The sequence below is a fragment of the Odocoileus virginianus genome, chromosome 16 (assembly GCF_023699985.2).
Source record: "Odocoileus virginianus isolate 20LAN1187 ecotype Illinois chromosome 16, Ovbor_1.2, whole genome shotgun sequence".
NCBI classification, from domain to species: domain Eukaryota; kingdom Metazoa; phylum Chordata; class Mammalia; order Artiodactyla; family Cervidae; genus Odocoileus; species Odocoileus virginianus.
The window spans coordinates 27832183-27847261 of NC_069689.1; the positions used below are offsets into that span (position 1 = coordinate 27832183).

Consider the following 15079-nt stretch of genomic DNA (forward strand, 5'->3'; position numbering starts at 1 on the left):
GGAAGCCTCTTATGTAAAACAGGGCTCTTATGGGTATCCACCTGATGGGCTTATCCTTGGGACCAATAATCACTTATAGTCCATATAACTGAGAAGACCTAGAAAGTAAATTTTTTAAACATATTTTAAGAGAATGATTTTCACTGAAAATGGACCAAAACACTTATAAATACAACTTATTAGTAATATATTGATCTTCTTAAGGTACAGATTCACTGTTAATAAACTGTACCAAAGACTGAGTCTTTCATATACAACATCAATCAAATCAATACTAAAAATAATCACAAAGACTTTGAAAGGAAAGGTTACCAGTGATGTATTACTCGGGTCAAAGAACTAATGTTCTTTGTACCAGTTTCTGAAATATCCTCTCCATTATTTTCACTTTTTTAAAAGGATATACTCCCTGGATGGAAAATTCAAAGACCCTGATTAACACCCAAGCGCTTTGCCTAGCTTTTCGAGCTTGCCTAGCTTAGAACACACGATATGCACGATTTTATGTCTGAATCCTGAAATGAAATTTATCCAGAAGAAATATGACCCCCGTTCTGGATCACCTACTTCCATTTTAATGTCGTAGTTCTGCCCAAGGACGCTCTGGATGAGCTCTTTGATGGTCTGGTCGGAGGCCAGCTGGGCCTCGGACTGCAGCGAGGCGATGATCTCCTCGATGGACTTGGGGATCGCACGCACTGGCTGCGGGGCCTGCGGGGCGGCCTCCCGGGAGTCGCTCTCGTGGTCGGTTTTGGAAGCGGACCCAGGGGCTTCCCGAGACTCGCCATCCGAGTCCTCGGGCAGGAAGCGGGCGTTAATCCTCACTCTCCCCCGCCGGCCGGCCGCCTCCACGTCTCCCTCATCGCTGAAAAGGGAGTCGAGCAGCCTCTCTCTGGCCTGGCCGACCTCGGCGAGCTGAGCCGGCTCCAGGCTCGGCACGCGCCCCCGGGCCGGATCGAGCACGGGCTTGGAGTCCGCCGGCGGGGGGCTGCTGGAGCCCCGGTGCGCCCGGGCCTTCACCACGGGCACGCGCGGCGGCAACAGGACCACGGGTCTGGACGTGCCGGCCCTGGGCGCGATGACCGGCGGCCTCTGGGGCCCGTGCCGGAGGAACGCGGGGCTCCGCAAGTAGAAGTCCTGGGGTCGGAACGGCCGGCTCTTCCCGGAAGCGACCACCTCCCTCCTGCCTGGGGGCCGGGGGGCACCTTGGGGCGCCGGCTGCGGGAGGGTCGCAGTTGGGGGCACACGACCTTTAACCCGAGGGGAGCCTGATGGTTTTGGGGATCCGACGCGGGAAGCGCTCCCCTTCGCCCCATGCAGGGCCGGGCTGGGGACCCTGAGGCCAAAGACGGGGACTTCACCCACAGCTGGCTTGGCGGCCAACTTCTCCTTGATTCGGAGAAATTCCTTTTTGGTCTCCTTGCGAACCTTCTCCAGCTCTTTAAAGATGTACGATTCTTCTTTGTATTTCAGTCCAAAGTGCTTTGAAATCGTGGACATCTTGACTCATTTGTCCTGTGAAATAACAATAAATTTATATTTATATACATATATATATATACACACACACACATATATATACATACACACATACATGAAAACTTCTATTGATAAATAAAATTCCAGTTCAAGAAAGCTTCTCATGGTAGAACGCTCACTGTGCTTAACTGAGGCACCAGTGGGCAGCATTCATTTATTATCATTTTAAATCCAACTACTGGATGAAAGTGAAAGAGGAGAGTGAAAAACTTGGCTTAAAGCTTAACATTCAGAAAACTAAGATCACGGCATCTGGTCCCATCACTTCATGGGAAACAGTGGAAACAGTGTCAGACTTTATTTTGGGGGGCTCCAAAATCACTGCAGATGGTGACTTGCAGCCATGAAATTAAAAGACGCTTACTCCTTGGAAGGAAAGTTATGTCCAACCTAGACAGCATATTAGAAAGCAGAGACATTACTTTGCCAACAAAGGTCTGTCTAGTCAAGGCTATGGTTTTTCCAGTGGCCATGTATGGATGTGAGAGTTGGACTGTGAAGAAAGCTGAGTGCCAAAGAATTGATGCTTTTGAACTGTGGTGTTGGAGGAGACTCTTGAGAGTCCCTTGGACTACAAGGAGATCCAACCAGTCCATCCTAGAGATCATCAGTCCTGGGTGTTCACTGGAAGGACTGATGCTGAAGCTGAAACTCCAATACTTTGGCCACCTCATGCGAAGAGCTGACTCAATGGAAAAGACCCTGATGCTGGGAGGGATTGGGGGCAGGAGGAGAAGGGGACAACAGAGCATGAGATGACTGAATGGCATCACCGACTCGATGGACATGAGTTTGAATAAACTCCAGGAGTTGGTGATGGACAGGGAGGCCTGGCGTGCTGCGATTCATGGGGTCCCAGAGTCAGACAGGACTAAGCGACTTAACTGAACTGAACTGGCCTTTTCACAGTAACAATGAAAAACTTTTAAATTAGTAAATTTTTACAGTGAAGATTTTCTGAAACTTCTATTGAGTGTATTTTAGTATTTCTCTCAACTGTACTGTAGTGTCCCATTTCCAGGCAAGAGGGGCCACACTCCACATAGGCATAGTAAACCTAAAGTAATCCTGCCAAGAAGAGAGATCAGAGGTCAGCAGTAGCCTGGATCCTACTTGTAAGCATGCTTTTCAACTTCTCTGAGCTTTTCAGAAATATTAATTCATAGCCAACAATTTTAAGTTGAGTGATTTTCATATAAAAATTCAGATTTGCAGTTTCTCTGGGGGGGGGGGGGGCGGGAATGAAGGCTCTGGCAATGCAAGGGCCAACCCCCTACTCTTGTGGCAGGACAACAATTTCCCTTTCCATCCTCCAGCTGGCCCGGGGTGTCTCCATTTCTTACCCAGCCCACTTGCCTCTACCTTTGACAGGAAACAGCAGGTGTAGGAAGGGAAAGAAATGAGTCGTCACAAGCTAGGCTGCAGTGAGATCAGGAGGCCTTCAGTGCCAGGTGTTTGTACTTTATCTGTGGTCTACTGGAAACTATTCAAAACCATTTAACAGAAAAGTGGCTTGATAGGATCTAGGGCTTGGGGTGGGAGAAAGACGAAAGGTAGAGAGGGCAAGTAAGTGGAGGTAATGCCTGAGGCCTAGGTTTGGTAACAGCAGAGTGAAAACACTCTGTAAGGTAAAACTGGTAGGATCTGGCCAATGACTGGGAATACATAAAATAGCAACTTTGAATCGCTTTGATAAAGTCTGGGTCATAACCAAGTGTGTAATAAAGCTGTTGCTATTCACTGAACTTTACACTTAAATGGTTTAAGATGGTAAATTTTATGTCAGGTATGTTATCACAATTAAAAAAAAGTATGCTATTCAGCAGAGCCAGCCATCTATGATTACAGGTGAATTTTCAGATCTTAAGAGCTCTGAGATCATTATAGAAAGCCAGGATAACAAGAAATACAAATAGAGAAGGGCTGATGACATTCTTTGGTACTCTCACAGTTGGGAGGTGGGAAAAGTGAGAGCAATCACAGAGCTGGGAAAATGAGAAGTTTTCACAGAAGCCAAGGAGAAGAGAGTGTCAAGAAATAAGAGTATAACAATGAAATAAAAGCAGAAAATAATAACTTAAAGAAACTAATTGATTTCTTAGAAAACCCAAGGCCAAGATTCTTTGAAAATAAAATAATAAAGCAAAATGGATGGAATACCATCATTACTTGCAATGTGACTATTTACATAGAAAATCTAAGCACTAAAGAACTATTTAGAATTATAATTGAGGTCTGCAAGGTATTTAACTTTTTTTAATTTATATAAAAAAAATCTTCCTTTACACCAAAATCAGGATGGCAAAATTCCATGTATAATTTATTTGAAGGAGTAAATGTCTAGGAATAAACATAAAGAATGTGCTGAAACTGCATGAAAGAAATGTTTTAATTTTAACTGAAGGACATAAAGGAAACACTCCACTAAGTAGGCAGTTAATATTCCTTGTTAAGAAGACCAAATATTTTCATTTTATCAGATCTTCCCAAAATACTGGTTTAATCCCATCATAATCAAAATCGAAACATGATATTTTGAAATTTGAAAACTAATTCTGGATTTATTTGAAGTAATAAACAGGGTAGGTTGGCCACAATTTTGGAAAGAGAAATGAGGGAGTGTTGTCCAACAAGATAATTAAAAACTCATATGGATGTAAGAATTAAAATGGAAACACTGCTGATAGAATCAATATGTAGACTGAGTGAGCAAAATAATTAAGAATAATATGGGTAATATAATGGCAGCATTATATTGATGATAAAAGAATCATTTAATAGATTGTGCTGAGACAATTGGTTGACTATGGTGGGGGGGATGAGGGGGTTTATCTCATTTTATGCCAAAATATAATGGGCTTCCCTGATGGCTCAGACTGTAAGGAATCAACCTGCAATGTAGGAGACCTGGGTTCAATCCTCAGACTAGAAGACCCCCTGGAGAAGGAAATGGTTACCCATTCCAGTAGTCTTGCCTGGAGAATTCCATGGATAGAGAAGCCTGGCTGGGTACAGTCCATGTGGTCCCAAAGAGTCTGACGTGACTAACACTTTCACTTTTTCATTTTTCACAATGGACTTAAGACAAATATGGAAAGAAACATTTTTCTTATGTTACTGTGCATTTCTTTGCTTACCAAGTATCCACATTTCTTGGTTGTTTCTTTTATATCAGCACATAAAAGGGTTATTTTTACAATTGGATTTCTTCATTTATCATGCAGTCTGGGCTATATGAGAGTATGCCAAGGCTGTATATTGTCACCCTGCTTATTTAACTGGTACGCAGAGTACACATGTGAAATGCTGGGCTGGATGAAGCACAAGCTGGAATCAAGATTGGCGAGAGAATGAATATCAATAACCTCAGATATGCAGATGACACCACCCTTATGGCAGAAAGGGAAGAAGAACTAAAGAGCCTCTTGATGAAAGTGAATGGGGAGAGTGAAAAACTTGGCTTAAAAGTCAACATTCAGAAAACTAAGATCATGGTATCTGGTCCCATCACTTCATGGCAAATAGATGGGGAATCAATGGAAATGGTGAGTGACTTTATTTTGGGGGGCTCAAAAATCACTGCAGATGGTGACTGCAGCCATGAAATTAAAAGACACTTCTCCTTGGAAGAAAAGCTATGACCAACCTAGACAGCATATTAAAAAGCAGAGATGTTACTTTACCAACAAAGGTCCATCTAGTCAAAGCTGTGGTTTTTCCAATAGTCATGTACGGATGTGAGAATTGGACTATAAAGAAGGCTGAGCACCAAAGAATTGATGCTTTTGAACTGTGGCGTTGGAGAAGACTCTTGAGAGTCCCTTGGACTGCAAGGAGATCCAGCCAGTCAATCCTAAAGGAACTCAATCCTGAATATTCATTGGAGGGACTGATGCTGAAGCTGAAGCTCCAACACTTTGGCCACCTGATGTGAAGAACTGACTCATTTGAAAGGACCCTGATGCTAGGAAAGACTGAAGGTGGGAGAAGGGGTCGACAGAGGATGACATGGTTGGATGGGTTGGATGGCATCACCAACATGATGGACATGAGTTTGAGCAAGCTCTGGGAGTTGGTGATGGACAGGGTTCCCTGGCGTGCTGCAGTCCATGGGGTCGCAAAGAGTCGGACACAACTGAGCAACTGAACTGAACTGAATGGGTTATATGAAGAAAACATCCTATTTAGCCTCTAGATATAGCCATATTGCTTTTAATCACTAAAATTGTCACTGCTGGTTCTCAAATCCAAGACCCCGCTATATGACAGAGCTCTCATTTCGGAATCAGTAGGCTTTCTTTCTCCACCCAGTTCAACCACTGACTACACCTTGGACAATTTAATCCTATCAGTAACAAGATTTCTTATTAAAAAATGAAAATAATAATCTGTTGCCTCTTTTCCAAGCCATAGAATATGAACATTAGAAATGACTTCTAGTGCTCGCTTCAGCAGCACATATACTAAAATTGGAACGATACAGAGAAGATTAGCATGGCCCCTGTGCAAGGATGACATGCAAATTCGTGAAGCGTTCCATATTTTTATCCATGGCTGATTCATGTCAATGTATGGCAAAAACCACTACAATATTGTAAAGTAATTAGCCTCCAACTAATAAAAATAAATGAAAAAATAAATAAATAAAGAGACATGGGAAAAAAAAAAACAAACACAAAAACAAATTCCCAAGCAAGGCAAAGTAGACCCTCCCCAACCGCAATAACCAGATGTTCTAGTCTTCTGTCCTGCCTCCCCACCTGATCCACTTTCCAAGCTTTGTTCACACTACACTTCACCATGCTAAACTACCTGCCATTCCCCAAGCACACTCCAAGCTTCCTGCCTCTCTGCCTGTGTATATTCCACCTTCGACATCTGAGAAGCCCTGTTGTGTTCTTCCTGTGTCATAGGAAAATATGTGTCATTTCTTTTCCCCAGTCTCTTTCAGCAAAGTCCGCTTTGCTTTCTAGCTCCCCTTTAAGGAGCTCTAGGCAGTGTCTATTAAATTATATTTTAATTGTTTGTGTGCATTATTGGATTCTACCTGGTATACAGCTTATATCAATAAACACTTTATGAATAAAAAAAAAAAGAAATGACTTCTAAAGCCCTTAAGGAAGTTTCCTCATTTAAAAAATTCTGTATAACCACCCTCATAGTATTGTGGCTGTTTATTGTTTGCACAGGTGGTAATATGCTCATCCTGACACCATCTGCATTACTTCCTACAAAAGACTGAAAGGTAGTAACTGGAACAGAGCACAGACTAGAAAGACATTAGTACCTGACGGGAATCTGACTTGACTCTCTCAACTGCACTTCCCTTTTGTTTCTTAGTTCCTGTTCTGTATTCCTTTCCAACTTCTCTCAGGCCCTAGGTTTGCTATTGAAGTTTAACAAGTGGTCATTGTTTAACATTTCTCAGTACCTTCCCTAGAGTTCCACCTAGGAAAGTTGTTCTTTATTTGTAAAAATGAAACAGTGGGAAATGGAACTTCTATTGTGTTTTCAAGGAAGGTGGTATCCCAATGCAAATGGGCCAAGTCATCAAAGCCAGTGCTTTCATAGCCCCCATCCACCCCTTAACACTACAAAATATGTAAAATGATGTTTAAACATCCAATCTCATGGGAAAAAAACAAGTTCTCTTTTTTTGCTAGCAATTTATTTTTTTAAAAAAGAGCCTAGTTCTGATTTGGAGATACTCAAGGAAAAATAATGTCTCTGTCCCAAAAGAAGGAAGTATTAAAATTAACATCTGCAGTGTCACATCTGCTGCTCACAATCCAGGTTGACTGTTTACCCTACACTTTGAATGGGACAGAATGAGCAGTAATTTTGCCCTCCTCTTCCTTCCCAAGTATTGAAACTCTGCCTTTTCCTTACTCCTCTACCAGGATGTTCAATGCCTGAGCAGTGAAGTAGTCAGAGAGGCCAAGGGCCAGTCTTCTCTCCTTTCCCACAAAGTTGGTCAGACATAAAAAGTAAGCTCCCAGCCCAAAAGAGCTAAAGGCCCAGGGAGGGCTGCCTGCCTGAATTCTCTAGACTCTGAGACAGGTTGCTCTCTGGTTCTTGCAGGTTTGGTCTGCTCTAGACCCTAAAGCAGAAATAAATGAAGCAGACTACCAGATGACTTGCTTCCAAGCCACATGAACACTTCACACAGGGCAAGGAGTCTTAGTCCAGCAGAGTATTACCTGGGGAACTGAGTCAAAGCTCCAGCTGGTTATTAGAATTACTTGTCCTTGACCACCTCCTACAAATAGTCACCTATATATCAGCACCTCGGTGGGAACAGTGACCCATTAAGGATAAGATTTAAGTTGAGTTCATAGCCAAATATCTCAATTCAGTTCCTAAATTTCACACCAACATCAACTCACAATACACAGCACCAAAGTTCCAAAAGAAATGTCCAAAGACAGCTATCTCATCTACTAAAATTTTCAGTATTGCAAGGAACATAAAAGTATTCTGAAAATCATATTGGCTTTTGAAATATCACTGGTAGGAATGAGATCTGTCTGCCCATTGATAAGAATTTATTAAGAAGTCCAAAAGGAAATGTACAAATATTTTAATGATTTTGCTAAGAAATGGGATAATAGCAATTTTTTCTATTATCCCACACTTTCTATAATACATGCTTTCCTGCCTTTAATCCTAGTAATATCAATAATAATAACTGACACATATCATGTTGGTTAAAAATGATAGAGAAAATAGAGAAACGCTGTCTTCAAGCTCCAAAAAGATATTTTTTTAAACTATTCAGAGGCTTCTCTGGTAGCTCAGCTGGTAAAGAATCTGCCTGCAATGCAGGAGACTCAGGTTTGATTTCTCAGTGGGGAAGATCCCCTGGAGAAGGGAAGGGCTACCCACTCCAGTATTCTTAGGCTCACAGAAATTTCAGTGACTATAAAACCTTAACTTATTTAACTCTTTATAACCAGTACCTAGAGTATGTCCATACCCCTTGTGAATACTCATACATACATACAAAATATATATATACATAAATACATAATAGGCAATAGAACAGCAAAAAGCTCTTTCTGCCTGTTTTTCCTCTCCATGTTTTATCTTCTCTTGCTGGACTTGTGGCCAGAAGAATTAGAGAAAAGAGTCCAGACAACAACCACCACTGTGGAGTGAGAGAGAAATTCCAGAGGAAAGAGAGTCAGAGAAGTTAATCCCCCAATTCTGTGTCTAAACACCATACAAGTCTAGACTGACTTCTGAACCATGCACATGTGGGACAAACTCAAAGCTCAATAACAGTTACTAGAACATATTGTGCTGATTAAAAATCATATAGGAAATAGAAGCAAAGGCTTAAAGAGCTGAGCTGAGATTTAGCTGAACTTAACCTCCAATCTTGAGAAACCTGTATGCAGGTCAGGAAGCAACAGCTAGAACTGGACATGGAACAACAGACTGGTTCCAAATAGGAAAAGGAGTACATCAAGGCTGTATATTGTCACCCTGCTTATTTAACTGGTATGCAGAGTACATCATGAGAAACGCTGGGCTGGAGGAAGCACAAGGTGGAATCAAGATTGCTGGGAGAAATATCAATACCTCAGATATGCAGATGACACCATCCTTATGGCAGAAAGTGAAGAGGAACTAAAAAGCCTCTTGATGAAAGTGAAAGAGGAGAGTGAAAAACTTGGCTTAAAGCTCAACATTCAGAAAATTAAGATCATGGCATCTGGTCCCATCACTTCGTGGGAAATAGATGGGGAAACAGTGGAAACAGTGTCAGACTTTATTTTGGGGGGCTCCAAAATCACTGTAGATGGTGATTGCAGCCATGAAATTAAAAGACGCTTACTCCTTGGAAGGAAAGTTATGACCAACCTAGATAGCATGTTGCAAAACAGAGACATTACTTTGCCAACAAAGGTCCATCTAGTCAAAGCTATGGTTTTTCCAGTGGTCATGTATGGATGTGAGAGTTGGACTGTGAAGAAAGTTGAGCACCGAAAAATTGATGATTTTGAACTGTGGTGTTGGAGAAGACTCTTGAGAGTCCCTTGGACTGCAAGGAGATCCAACCAGTCCATCCTAAAGGAGATCAGTCCTGGGTGTTCACTGGAAAGACTGATGCTGAAGCTGAAACTCCAATACTTTGGCCACCTGATTCGAAGAGCTGACTCATTGGAAAAGACCCTGATGTTGGGAGGAATTGGGGGCAGGAGGAGAAGGGGACGACAGAGGATGAGATGACTGGATGGCATCACTGACTTGATAGACATAAGTTTGAGTGAACTCCAAGAGGTGGTGATGGACAGGGAGGCCTCAGTCAGTCAGTCAGTTCAGTCGCTCAGTCGTGACTCTCTGCGACCCCATGAATCGCAGTACGCCAGGCCTCCCTGTCCATCACCAACTCCCGGAGCTTACTCAAACTCATGCCCATCAAGTCGGTGATGCCATCCAGCCATCTCATCCTCTGTCGTCCCCTTCTCCTCCTGCCCCCAATCCCTCCCAGCATCAGGGTCTTTTCCAACGAGTCAACTCTTCACATGAGGTGGCCAAAGGACTGGAGTTTCAGCTGCAGCATCAGTCCTTCCAATGAACACCCAGGACTGATCTCCTTTAGGATGGACTGGTTGGATCTCCTTGCAGTCCAAGGGACTGGCATGCTGCAATTCATGGGGTCGCAAAGAGTCAGACATGACTGAGCAACTGAACTAATTGAACTAACTGACTGAACCTCCGATCGCAGAGAATGAGGGAGAGCTTACAGTGAGTCTAACCTGGTGAATTTCCTTTTTTTGGTTTAAGCATTTAAGCTGTACTTTTCCTTCTAATCAGTGTTTTAGCTGTATCTGACACATTTTGATATATTGTATTTTCACTATTATTTAATCTAAAATGTTTTCTAAATGAAAATTAAATGAAGTGAAAAAAGTAAATGAAAATAAAAAAAGTAAACCTTCTTCAGAGAGCTACAAGAGAACCCAGAGTTTACAGAAACATTCACAGTATCCAGGATATAACAAGAAAATACTTGGCATAAAAAGATCCAGGAAAATGTGATCCAATGTCAAGGACAAAGATAATTAACTGATGCCAGTCCAGAGATGACCCAGAGGCTGAAATTATTAAACAAGGACTTCATAGCAACTACTATAACTATACTCAATGAAGTAAAGGAAAATATGTTAAAGAGGGATAAAAAGACAAAATCTTAGCAGAGAAATAAATAGAAATTTTTTATCTGAAAAAATATAACACTGTCAATAAAAATTTGACTGGTGGAGTGGGGATGTTAGAGAAAGAGTCAGTAAACTATAAATTAACAGAAATTATCCAATATTTAAAAGAGAGAGAAAAAAGTTTTGAGAAAAAGAAGTCCTCAGAGTCTTGTGAGAAAATATCAAAAACTCTAACATATGGATTATTGGTAGCCCAAAAGGAGGGAGGAGAATGGGGTGGAACAAATATTTGAAGAAATGATGTCTGTGAACATCCCAAATTTGGAGAAATACATAAATTTATAGATTCAAAAAGTTTATAACAAACAGGCTTTCATTATTCGAAGCTAGATAAAGAAAATTACATGTAAGCTGCTGGAAACCAAACACAAACATAAAATACTGAAGGAAACAGAAAAACAACACATTAATTAAAGGGAAATAATTCAAATGACCATGAACTTCCCACCAAACACCCCTGAGACTGCAGGAAAGTGAAAGAAGATTCGTAGCATGCTAAAAGACAAAAAAAGTGCCAACCCAGAATTAGATATCTAGCAAGTATATTCTTCAAAAAAATGAAGACACAACTAAGATACAGGAAAACAGATAATAACTCACCAGTGGACTAAAACTGTAACAAATGCTGAAGAAAGTTTTACACTGAAGGAAAATTGTATCAGTGGAAAATCAAATTCTACAGGAATGAATGCATGAAGATCAGAAATGGCAAATATCTGTGTACATTTAACAAGCCATCTTTGTATACATTTACAACATTGTCTTGTGGAGTATCTGTATACGCAGATGTAATGCATATGACAATACTAAAGAGACTGGAATGGGGGTGGGTAAGGAAACTGTGGAGCTTCCCTCATAGTTCAGACCATAAAGAATCTGCCTGCAGTGCAAGAGACCCAGCTTCAATCCCTGGGTTGGGAAGATCCCTTGGAGAAGGGAATGGCTTCCCACCCAGCATTCTTGCCTGGAGAATTCCATGGACAGAGGAGCCTGGTGGGCTTCAGTCCATGGGGTCACGAAGAATGAGACACCACTGAGCAGCTAATCAGGGAACTATGGCTGTTAATATTTCTGCACTTTATGTGAACTAGTTCAATATTAACTCTAGACCATGAAATATTAAGGGTATATATTTTAATTCCTTGTTGTTGTTGAGTCACTAAGCATGTCCACCTCTTTGCAACCCCATGAACTGCTGCACGCTAGGCTTCCCTATCCTTCACTATCTCCCAGAGTTTGCTCAAATTCATGCCAACTGAGTCGGTGATACCATCCAACCATCTCATCCTCTGTTGCTCCCTTCTCCTCTTGCCCTCAATCTTTCCAAGCATCAGGTGGCCAAAGTATTGTAACTCCTAGAGAAACACTTCTTTTTGGCCACACTGTATGACTTGCAGGATCTTAGTTCCCTGACCAGGGACTGAACCCAGGCCACCCCAGTGAAAAGGTCAAGTCCTAACCACTGCACCACCAGAGAATTCCTGCAAGACACACTTTTTTAAAGTAATACAAAAATGTGTAATAAAAAGTTAATAGATAATAAAACAATACAAAAAATTATTGAATCTTAGGAAATATTTTAGACTAAGTAATAGTGAAAATACAGTATATCAATGTGTGGGACACAGCTAAAGCACTGTTTAGAAGGAAAAGTACAGTTTAAATGCTTAAATCAAAAAGAAAAATAGGTTTAAAATCAATAACCTAAGTTTCTACTTTAAGAATCTAGAAAAAGAGGAGTAAAGTATACACAAAGTAAACAATAGAAGCCAGAAAAATAATTGAGAAAATTAAGAAAACCAAGAGCTGGTTCTTAAAAAACAAAATCAATAAAATTTTTTAATTTTGAAAAGAATAATATTTTGCAATATATTTGAAATAAATATTTGAAATATTTGAAATATATTTGAAATATTTTGAAAAAAATAATATATCCTAATCACATAGTTTACCCCACAGTTAAAAAATTGATTTAACATTAAAAATCAATATAATTCACATTAACAAAGTAAAAGAGAAAAAAAATATGATCATTTAAATAGATAATGGAAAATCACATGACAAAATTCAACACTTTTTGTGATAAAAATAATAACTCTAGGAAAGCTATGAAGCATAGTGAATATTCTCAATCTGATTAAGAGAAATTTTTAAAAACTTGCAGCTAATATTTTATTTTTGCTTTCCCCCTAAAACTGAAAGCTAGGCAAAAATGCCTCAACTCTTACTATATCTATTCAACATTGTATTGGAGGTACTTGTGATTGCAACATGGCAGGGAGAAGGAATAAAAACTGAAAAGGAGGGACATCCCTGGTGGTCCAGTGCTTAAGAATCTGTCTTGCAATGCAGGGGATGCAGGTATGATCCCTGGTTGGGGAACTAAGATCCCTCAGTGCCAGTGGAGCAACTAACCTGGTGTGCTACAACTATTGAGCCCACATCTCTGGAGCATGCGTGCCACAACTAGAGAATCCATGCAAAAGATCCCAAATGAGGCAGGAAAGATTCTGCATGCCACAAGTAAGACTCAGCACAGCCAAAATCAATCAACAAATTTAAAAAAAACTGAAAAGGAAAAAGTAAAACTGTCCCTATTTGCAGATGATGTGATTTCAATGTTAAAAATCTCAAGGAATCCACAAAACAATTACTAGTACTAATGAATGAATTATCTAGGTTGGACAATACAAGGTTAATATACAAAGTCAATAGCATTTTTATATCCTAACATCAAACAATTGGGAAAAAACACATAAAGTACTTAGGAGTTAATCTAACAAAATATGTCCAAAATCTCTACACTGAACATTACCAAACACCGCCAAGGGAAATTAATTAACATAAATTTAGGGACCATGTTCATAAACTGCAAGACAATGTTGTTAAAACGGCAATTCTCCCCAAATAGATCTATAGATTTCATGCCTTCCCAATCAAAATTACAGCAGACTTTTTTTTCTAGAAATTACAAACTTATTCTAAATTGTATTCACAAATTCAAATGTTTTAAAATAGCTAAATTGATTTTTTAAAAGAAAAAGGTAGACTACTCAGTTTCAAAACTTACTATTTACTACAGTAATGAAGACAATGCCTGCATGCTAAGTGCCTTCAGTTACGTCTGACTCTGTGCAACCCTATAGGCTGTAGCCTGCCAGACTCTGTCCATGGAATTCTCCAGGCAACAATACTGGAGCGGGTTGCTGTTCCAGCCTCCAGGGGATCTTTCCTACCCAGAGATCAAACCCTCGACTCTTAACATCTCCTGCATTGGCAGGTAGGTTTTTTACCACCAGCGTCAACTGGGAAGCTCAATCACGACAAAGGCCATGGCAAGTCACTATGCTGAGTAAAGGAACCCAGAAACGATGGGTGCTTTCATTTATGTAAACTAGTAGAAAATGCAACTGCTTCTAAGATATTACACAGCAGATCAGTAGTTAAAGGCGGTAGGGGAGGGTGAGTGCACGGCTAGACAGCAAAGGCAGCAGATATGAAAAAGGTTCTGTTATCTTGATTGTAGTAATTGCTTGAAAAGTGTTTGCAGCTATCAAAACTCATCAAACTGTACACCTGAACATTATAAAAACCATACATTCTGTACATCTTACTGAATACAAATTATACCTATATGAAGCGGTAAATAGGGGAAAGATGTTAAATTTACATATGAGTGCTTAAAATAAAAAGAATTATTAAATTTCTTTGGATCCTTGCAGTGGTAGTCCACAGTAGATTGATTGTGGATCTGTGGTCTTCGGTACCGAAAAATTCTCAAAGTAATCCTAGAGTGTCCCACTGCCTAGCAAAGAATTTTAGGGTCAAACTCAGTAACAGCTCCCTATTCCGAAATTAGACACACTGACCTAAGTGAGGAAGGTCTCCAAACGATGTGTGTAAGGTTTATCCCAAACAACCAGCCCCTGTCAAGGGATAGCAGAAAAGGTCAAGGAATGGGAAATTAAATTCCTCTATTGTGACCTTTCAGCCTGCCCCTAACCCCTCGGATTCTACCCCCGCCGCATCCACCCACCCCCGCTTTTTGCCTTCCTAGCTCTTCCTATTTCCCCCACAGTTGGTCCTCATAATCTATTATTCCCTCCCACTAGATTTTAACTCCTCCCCGGTCCTCCTCGACTCGTGCCCCCAGCCCCAATCCCTTCTCCAACCTCAACTCTTTTCCGCCCTGATTTTCCTGGAGATTAGAGGGGCGGAACAGAGGTGACAACTGCTCCCCCGAAATAACTCAGCCATTCCTTCTCACAGCCTCCCAGACCAAGTTCCCCGCGCCCCAGTCCGCGTCCTCCTCT

General features: G+C 40.8%; 1 protein-coding gene and 1 non-coding gene across 4 annotated transcripts in view; one reads left to right on the forward strand and one right to left on the reverse strand.

Annotated features, from left to right (window-relative positions):
• The window catches only part of TTC6 (tetratricopeptide repeat domain 6), a 205806-nt gene that overhangs the window by 190613 nt on the left and 114 nt on the right, over window positions 1-15079 (reverse strand). For all 3 annotated transcript variants that reach the window (XM_070478006.1, XM_070478004.1, XM_070478005.1), the window contains exon 2: window positions 568-1515. In XM_070478006.1, the coding sequence (XP_070334107.1) occupies window positions 568-1500 (933 nt within the window). In that variant the 5' untranslated portion in view covers window positions 1501-1515. The remainder of the gene's footprint in view (window positions 1-567; window positions 1516-15079) is intronic.
• On the forward strand, window positions 5979-6085 carry LOC139038890 (U6 spliceosomal RNA). Its single transcript, XR_011492022.1, has one exon. It is a non-coding gene; the product is annotated as a U6 spliceosomal RNA (small nuclear RNA).